Source organism: Amia ocellicauda, chromosome 9 (assembly GCF_036373705.1).
Source record: "Amia ocellicauda isolate fAmiCal2 chromosome 9, fAmiCal2.hap1, whole genome shotgun sequence".
NCBI lineage: Eukaryota > Metazoa > Chordata > Actinopteri > Amiiformes > Amiidae > Amia > Amia ocellicauda.
In genome coordinates, this window is record NC_089858.1 from 12,371,230 (window position 1) to 12,380,764 (window position 9,535).

A 9,535-nucleotide genomic window follows, 5' to 3' on the forward strand; every position below is an offset into this window, starting at 1 on the left:
ATGCATCCCTCTGTCCTCGCCACCTCCCCACTAACAGGTACATTCTCAGTTTATAGGGTTGCGGAACCAGGCAGCGCTGCCCTGACCGGTGGTCCCCAGTGGAAGAAACCCAGGGTGTTGAGACAGCGCTGCTGGCAGGGGGAGACCGAGGACTCCTTGATGTTCTCTCAACGTTGGAGGGAATGGGGACGACATTGAGTTTTCTCTCCACAATACACCTATGATTGAAGGAATCATACAGGTAAATATCTCAGATTAGCAAGGAGGCTGGTGCTGAAGCCCCCAGGGTACAGCAGCTGGGCTGAGGTAGGAAAGACATCGGAGGGGAAGACTGCAGGATGGAGGAGGATAACTTTATAGTGTTTAATGTATTACTTCTAGTTAAGACTGTACAATGCGCTAATTAGAGCTCATCTGGATACTGTGTGCAGTTCTGGGCTTCACACTTCAAGAAAGATATCGCTGCTCTAGAGGCAGTTCAGAGGAGAGCAACCAGACTTATTCCAGGTCTGAAGGGAATGGAGAGACTGAGGGAACTGAACCTTTTATTAATGGACACTCAGTTATTAATGGACACTAAACGAGCATGACGGGTCGAATGGCCTCCTCTCATTTGTAAACTTTCTTATGTTCTTATGTTCTTTTCACCATTGAACAGAGGAGACATGGGGACTTGATTCAATTCTTCAAAATCATGAAAGGCATCGACCACATCAAACCAGAGGAGCTTTTCCAGATTAGCAGGGACACAGTCTGGAAAAAAAGGGAGTTCTGTGTTTGGTAATGTAATGTTTGTGTGTTTATGTAATACATTAATTATTACAATATAAACAACAAGTCACTTTTTCTTATCAGTCTTCAGTTTGCAATATAAAATAACGAACATGTCTGGCGCAAATCCAAATTGAACATGTAGTTAGTGCAAATACCGTATGTGTGTATTTTATATAATTGCACACACTTGGCTTGGTCAGGACGTATTATGTGATGACTTCGTTTTCCTGCGACATATGTAATTACCAAAAACGTCCCTTTATAAACACTTGGCTGTGGAAATCCAGTTTACACAGCCCGTATAAAACCAGCAAGTGCAGCACAACGACGGCCAGTAGTGGTCGGGTGCGTTTACATCTGCAAAGGTTTACGTTTTATGAAGAGTCCTCGGTATTCGAAAACCACCTTGATAATCAACACCATGGAAACCAGCGTGGGCACGTCACAATGGGCTGGGGGTCGCAGCCGAGCGACGCGGCCGGGCAGCCAGTGCTCGTGAAACCGGACAAGCATGCACATCATTTTCCACCGCAACCCTACATAGTTCCCGGGTAGGTCCGCCGCAGCTCCGAGTCCGTATCTATGATGGGACAGTTCAGGGACACTTCTTATTTCTACCTGCCCACCGTCGCCTTGTGTTACGCGATTACAGTTCCCATACAAATAAATTGTAACGATGCGGCCTTTTTGTTTGCCTTCATTGTGGGAGTTCGTCACTAACGGCAGGGATAGTGGAGAGGACGCAGGGTTCAACACGAACAACAGGGAGTTTACTGAGCACAGCGCAATCTCAGGCTGGACTGACACTCCTATATACCCCTATTTATGCCCCCTGGCCCCGTGTTCCAGCGCGGGGGGAACTCTACTTGAACAAGCATGCCCACCACACCAGCACAACATGCAGCACGCACACTATAAACCGCCCCACCCCCAATGCACACACAGACAGACCCCCAAACACACATATATACATGCACATGCACCCCCCAAAACAGTCTGGAATCGCTACAATATTTTTAAATATTTTCACCGTGAAATATGGAGAAAGCAGATCGTAGTATTAGCACTAAATAGTAGAAGTATACATTCATAATTGTACTTTTCCATTCGAAAACTACTGACACATGTAACTTCTTACATTGTATCATTTAAATTAACTGTCCCGGTATTTATTTATTTAATGCATTTTAATTGTTTGCTGTAAAAAGTCTGATATAGCCATTAGGCGATTTATTTAACTAATGCTGTAATGTAACTATATAACTAAGCTAATTTAAACACAACAACTTGAATCTGGTTATGAAAGATTGCCATAGCAAAAATAATAAAATTAAAAGTCAGTGCCAATATTATCAGAATAATCAGTCAATGTCCCGCTGCTGTGTCTGTGCTCAGGTATGGAGGACAATGCCCTGGGTTCCAGTATGAGATTGGTCACACGAATGGGGCCCTGACCTCTAACCTGCTGACTAACTCCAAGCTTGGACAGAACAGGAAGATGCAGCTGTTGCAGGTCAGTATGACACAGAGGGCCCCAGACACCCTGCCACCCACTGGCAACAAGAGTGTGTGAAAGATCGGGCAGGGCGAATACATCATCACATCAGTGTAGCAAAAACAGAACATTTCAGAAGAGATGACTCTCATAGTCAAGTAGCTTTGTTAAAAATAACAATACAGAGGTAATGGAAAAAATGAAATCCTGTCTGATATCCATTTGTTATATTTAAAACCTGACTAGGCCTGAAAGTCCACTGAGCCACAGGAGAATTTAAAGGGAAGACCTGTGGTTATAACTGACGGCTTTATTCAAATCTTACGGTATCCCCACTCCCTCCCTCCCTCAGCCCTCTCCTCTCCCTCTTCCCTCTTCTCAGACTGTCGTCCTGAACAAGAACACTGCTCTGCTGCCCGTATTCCTCCCCTCAGGCAGGGTGTACAGTAAAAACTACCATCACCCCACAAGCCCTGCTGAGCCCGGAGGCTACAAGGGAGCAGATCTACCCATCTCAGGTACCCAGACATCTCTACTGCCTTGGGCCCCACTCACAGCCCTGAGCAGGGCTGCGAGAAGCTGCGTTGTTTGTCTGCAATGCAATGAAGCAACATGAATGCCGTCCATCCAAAGTGCATTAATCTGAAGCAAGACTTTTTCAAGACATACAATTCCAGCTAAACAAACAAAAAAGTAGTGTAAATGCAAAACAACATTTCGACCATCACAAGTCACATGAAAAATGGGAACTTCCATGAGAATACGTTGAGCTATTCACTATTCACATTAAAATAAATGACAAAATATAATATATATATATATATATATATATATATATATATATATATATATATATATATATATATATATATATATATTTAGTTTTAAATACAAGGTTTAGCATTAATTCACAGCATGCAACACTTGCATTGTCTGATGTCACACATAGTTTATATATATATATATATATATAAAACAGAAACACAACCTTAAACTCTAAGCAAAACTTTTTTTTATAGTCAGATTTTCAGTCTCATTTGCACTCAACTGGACTGTGGCTAGCAGATTATATTAAAATGACTTAAACTCACCCATTCTGCTGCAAACAGAAAACTGTACATGAAAAGATCTAAGGCAAGCCACCCAAGTCTGAGCAAACACAAGCCTTTGATCTGGCTCTCTCCCCCTGCAGGATACACAGGGTTCATTCCCAAACAGCGCTACACTGTGGCCCTGAGCTACCAGTCTGCAGTCAGGGAAGCACTGGACAACGTCCAAAGAAACCAGGTGAGGCCAGGCAGAACGTCTTCAGCCACACACAGATGTATGGTTTGTGCACTCTGCTGATGCGACAGACCAACACACACAATGTATAACCCAGACAACTTATCACTCTAACTTTAGAAAAGGGACATGATTTCATCTGCCATTTCTGTAAAGTGTTTCTTGCTACTTCTTCCACAGACCTATTTGATGCAGTTTAAGTGTGGCCAGTAAACTGACCAATCTAGCCCTGCTTTTCCGTTTCTCTTACAGAACCCGTCCAGAGTGAAAGAGACACTTCTGCTACCCAGAGGCCGTAGGATTTACAGCCAGACGGGCATGCTGCCACACTACACTGGATTCATCCCAGGTGTGCAATGACAATACTAAATAGCCAAGGAGAGTTCCTCTGGCACAGCAGCATATTTAAAATGACCTAAGTCTGTGTAATGTGAAAAGTAACTTTATTCCCCCTATGTCTCCTTCCCAGGTGTGAGGAACAAGTATGGGATGAGCTACAGTAAGATCACAAGGGAGTCCTTCAGGGAGTACAGGCCCGATCAGTGAGGTGCAAGTACGGGCTGACCTTTGGTCAGAGCTCGAGGGAGTCCTTCTGGGAGCACAAGTCAGCTCAGTAGTATGAGATGCTGATAGGGACATAATTCATCCTACAGCCTAAATACTGAGACACACACAATATTGTAACGATCTCGAGCCTCACTAAGAGGCCTGGGCCTTTTAGGGATGTGGTAAGATCGTTGCATTGCGGCACAGGAGACTGGGGTTCGATGCCCCATCTCGCCGGGACCTGAAAAAGTGTTTCACTGGTGTTAGAAGTGTGTGGCGACCCTGCGACAGGGGCAGGGGCCACTGAGAGTGTGAGCGTACCCCAATGCGTGAAGCAACCCAACTGCAGTCGGGGTGGAGATATGGGATTAGCGCGGAGACGCACTAACACTGAGGGGGGTGGGTACTGTAACGATCTCGAGCCTCACTAAGAGGCCTGGGCCTTTTAGGGATGCGGTAAGATCGTTGCATTGCGGCACAGGAGACTGGGGTTTGATCCCCCCATCTCGCCGGGACCTGAGACTGAGATGCGCACACTATATACTGGAACACACTATATACTGAGACGCGCACACTATATACTGAGATGCACACACTATATACAGATATACACACAATTCATCCTACAGCCTAAATACTGAGATGCACACAATATATACTGAGAAGCACACACTATATACTGAGACACACACACTATATACTGAGATGCACACATTAAATACTCAGACACACAAACACTATATACTGAGACACACTATATACTGAGACAACTATATACTGAGACGCACACACACTATATACTGAGACACACACTATATACTGAGACGCACACACTATATACTGAGATGCACACAATATATACTGAGACAAACTATATACTGAGACACACACTACATACTGAGACGCACACACTATATACTGAGACACACACACACTATATACTGAGATACACTATAGACTGAAACACACTCTATATACTGAGACGCATTATTTTCTGAGATGCATACCATGAGATACTTCCGTATACAGTGAGATTCCGCTTCCGGATACAGAGATTGGTCATCAGGTACTGTTTATTTCAAATATGAAGTTTCTTGAATTGATTTGTGTTTTTGTGCTATCCAACAATGATGGAATATACCAGATATATCAGACATAACATTATGACCACTGACAGGTGAAGTGAATAACACTGATAATCTCGTTATCATGGCACCTGTCAGTGGGTGGGATATATTAGGCAGCAAGTGAACATTTTGTCCTCAAAGTTGATGTGTTAGAAGCAGGAAAAATGGGCAAGCGTAAGGATCTGAGCGGCTTTGACAAGGGCCACATTGTGATGGCTAGATGACTGGGTCAGAGCATCTCCAGAACTGCAGCTCTTGTGGGCTGTTCCCGGTCTGCAGTGGTCAGTACCTATCAAAAGTGGTCCAAGGTAGGAAAAGCAGTGAACCGGCGACAGGGTCATGGGTGGCCAAGGCTCATTGATGCATGTGGGGAGCGAAGGCTGGTCCGATCCAACAGACGAGCTACTGTAGCTCAAATTGCTGAAAAAGTTAATGCTGGTTCTGATAGAAAGTTGTCAGAACACACAGTGCATCGCAGTTTGTTGCGTATGGCGTAGCCGCAGACCAGTCAGGGTGCCCGTGCTGACCTGTCCACTGCCGAAAGCACCTACAATGGGCACGTGAGCATCAGAACTGGACCACAAAGCAATGGAAGAAGGTGGCCTGGTCTGAGGAATCACGAGTTCAAGGTGTTGAATTGGCCTCCAAATTCCCCAGATCTCAATCCAATTGAGCATCTGTGGGATGTGCTGGACAAACAAGTCTGATCCATAGAGGCCCCACCTCGCAACTTACAGGACTTAAAAGATCTGTTGCTAACGTCTTGGTGCCAGAGAGCACAGCACACCTTCAGAGGTCTAGTGGAATCCATGCCTCGACAGGTCAGGGCTGTTTTGGGACCTACATAATATTAGGCAGGTTGTCATAATGTTATAGCTGATCAGTGTATTAGAGAAAGAGTACGTGAGAATGTGCCATGGTTCTATATGTCAGTACGAATGTACCTATTACTTCATCCTCCAACAGTATACAGTGAGGGAAAAAAGTATTTGATCCCCTGCTGATTTTGTACGTTTGCCCACTGACAAAGAAATTATCAGATAATTTTAATGGTAGGTGTATTTTAACAGTGAGAGACAGAATAACAACAACAAAATCCAGAAAAACGCATTTCAAAAAAGTTATAAATTGATTTGCATGTTAATGAGGAAAATAAGTATTTGACCCCTTAGTACTTGGTGGCAAAACCCTTGTTGGCAATCACAGAGGTCAGACGTTTCTTGTAGTTGGCCACCAGGTTTGCACACATCTCAGGAGGGATTTTGTCCCATTCCTCTTTGCAGATCCTCTCCAAGTCATTAAGGTTTCGAGGCTGACGTTTGGCAACTCGAACCTTCAGCTCCCTCCACAGATTTTCTATGGGTTTAAGGTCTGGAGACTGGCTAGGCCACTCCAGGACCTTAATGTGCTTCTTCTTGAGCCACTCCTTTGTTGCCTTGGCTGTGTGTTTTGGGTCATTGTCATGCTGGAATACCCATCCACGACCCATTTTCAATGCCCTGGCTGAGGGAAGGAGGTTCTCACCCAAGATTTGACGGTACATGGCCCTGTCCATCATCCCTTTGATGCGGTGCAGTTGTTCTGTCCCCTTAGCAGAAAAACACCCCAAAGCATAATGTTTCCACCTCCATGTTTGACGGTGGAGATGGTGTTCTTGGGGTCATTCCTCCTCCTCCAAACACGGCGAGTTGAGTTGATGCCAAAGAGCTCGATTTTGGTCTCATCTGACCACAAAACTTTCACCCAGTTCTCCTCTGAATCATTCAGATGTTCACTGGCAAACTTCAGACGGGCCTGTACATGTGCTTTCTTGAGCAGGGGGACCTTGCGGGCGCTGCAGGATTTCAGTCCTTCACGGCGTAGTGTGTTACCAATTGTTTTCTTGGTGACTATGGTCCCAGCTGCCTTGAGATCATTAACAAGATCCTCCCGTGTAGTTCTGGGCTGATTCCTCACCGTTCTCATGATCATTGAAACTCCACGAGGTGAGATCTTGCATGGAGCCCCAGACCGAGGGAGACTGACAGTTATTTTGTGTTTCTTCCATTTGCGAATAATCGCACCAACTGTCGTCACCTTCTCACTAAGCTGCTTGGCGATGGTCTTGTAGCCCATTCCAGCCTTGTGTAGGTCTACAATCTTGTCCCTGACATCCTTGGACAGCTCTTTGGTCTTGGCCATGGTGGAGAGTTTGGAATCTGATTGATTGATTGTTTCTGTGGACAGGTGTCTTTTATACAGGTAACGAGCTGAGATTAGGAGCACTCCCTTTAAGAGAGTGCTCCTAATCTCAGCTCGTTACCTGTATAAAAGACACCTGGGAGCCAGAAATCTTGATGATTGATAGGGGATCAAATACTTATTTCCCTCATTAACATGCAAATCAATTTATAACTTTTTTGAAATGCATTTTTCTGGACTTTTTTGTTGTTATTCTGTCTCTCACTGTTAAAATACATCTACCATTAAAATTATAGACTGATCATTTCTTTGTCAGTGGGCAAACATACAAAAATCAGCAGGGGATCAAATACTTTTTTCCCTCACTGTACATATACGAACCTGGAGGATAATTTACGAGTGATCATTAGATAGGCATTGTCTCTGAGATATTGTCTCAAACACCTAATGCAGGGGAAACGTATGTAATAGGCAGTCTAAGATCTCGTGCCAATGTTGGCGCATTTGTCAGTCGTTTCAACACCTCGATCCAGTTGGCAGAGCTTTGTGAAGGAGGCCATCAATAAAAAGGCGCATTTACAATGTGTTATAACCAAACCAGCTGTGGTTACATTGAAATATTGCAAGTAAATCACTCACAGACTCACAAAGTTGTACTGTATACAACTTTATTAAGTCTTTCCTCTTACTTACACTTTCAGCCCACAATGAATCACTATTATATAGAAATCTTAACACATATTGATAATTATGCAGTTGAATTAGTAGTTAACTGCAGTACTCCTGTGCTTGCTGGCTTTCATTCCAACTGAGCTGCTCTCAATGATTTAATTACTAACAGTTTTCTAAGACATTTTAAATGTTTTGCTGATAAAATATTAAATATTTCAGTTTACTTAACATAATTTTAGACATAACTAGAGAAATATCCAGGCAGCCATGGTAGCTAAAAGGCTTATTTATGAAGATACATTTTTAAGGTGTTACATTTTTTAACTTTAACTTAATTTTTAACCTTGATGGTCGTAAGCAGGGATGTACTGGGACCAAAAAACATCCCTGGACTTTGAATCACTTTGCGGTCCGTGGGGTGGGGTGGGATTGCTGGCGAAGTGCGACCCGGGGGGGTGCTGGCGAAGTGTGGCCCAGTACTTAGTGCTACTGGCCCAGTATTATCCATTGAGTGGGCCTTCCCACAAAACAACAACAAATCACCCGCGGCCCGCAGGAGGACTGGTCCACTGGGAATTCTCCCGGTGCTCCATATGGCCAGTCCGCTACTGGTTGTAGGTATACAGCTTTTTGACAAAATACTTTGTGAATCATGATGACAGTTAAGTCTTGTATTTCAGATCATTTTGGTTCCACCGGTTTGTTAGCACAAGCCATCAACATCTGAAAACTTAGAAATGATGCACAAATGATTATACTTAGAATATAAAATGTAGCAGTCAAATTATTTCTAGTTATCACTAAAGGTTTTCAAAGCTTTTTTGTTTTAAAAATTCCCTTTCACTTACTGACTATGACATAACATCTTTCAGTATAATACATTTGAATATTGGCTTCACAAGTGCCCCATCCTCATAAAGTGTGTATTTTTCACATAGTACATTTCTTTATAAACATACCTTACATCCCCTGGAATATTGTCACCAAGTGCTTCACAATGTTTTTCAGTGACTGTGGAACTGTCCCAATGTTTCAAAAACTGAAATGCGCTCACTATATAGCCTCTTTGGTATAAATCATGTTTTTTCCCTGTTTCATGATTTTATCTTCTCTTGAGTTTGGCAGCAATATAACATCTTTATGAAAAGCAGGATGGCAAAAACTGGGTGGCTTTGGCCTGCAACACATGTTCACATTGTGTTTCTGATGCTAGCAATGTCATTGTTTTATACAATTATTAAATTAATTCAGGACCTCCAATACATTTTCTTACCATGTTCTCATAATATCTAAATGATATTTTGCCCTAGGGCTGGGGTTTTCAACAGTACACCTTTTGTCTCAAGGTTTCAGCTGCAGTATCCCATAGATTTAGGTTAAACAGTTAATCTATAAATTAATAGTTTTTTTTCTTAATATATAGGCCTACATACTAAAGTAAATATCTTGTGAGAAT

General features: G+C 43.2%; 1 protein-coding gene across 1 annotated transcript; it reads left to right on the forward strand.

The window, feature by feature from the left end:
• Positions 1-1,221: 1,221 nt before the first annotated feature.
• On the forward strand, positions 1,222-6,200 carry LOC136758199 (ciliary microtubule inner protein 2B). The gene is made up of 6 exons (XM_066712469.1): positions 1,222-1,325; positions 2,170-2,287; positions 2,652-2,787; positions 3,462-3,556; positions 3,806-3,902; positions 4,023-6,200. The coding sequence occupies exons 1-6, from the start codon at positions 1,222-1,224 to the stop codon at positions 4,097-4,099; spliced, it is 627 nt and encodes a 208-aa protein (XP_066568566.1). The 3' UTR covers positions 4,100-6,200.
• Positions 6,201-9,535: the final 3,335 nt, after the last annotated feature.

Excerpts from the sequence above, each read along its gene's own strand:
- LOC136758199 (XM_066712469.1), top strand. The coding sequence starts at position 1,222 with ATGGGCTGGGGGTCGCAGCCGAGCGACGCGGCCGGGCAGCCAGTGCTC. Across the intron at positions 2,788-3,461 it reads AGCAGATCTACCCATCTCAG|GATACACAGGGTTCATTCCC; the intron begins GTACCCAGACAT and ends CTCCCCCTGCAG. Across the intron at positions 3,557-3,805 it reads ACAACGTCCAAAGAAACCAG|AACCCGTCCAGAGTGAAAGA; the intron begins GTGAGGCCAGGC and ends TTTCTCTTACAG.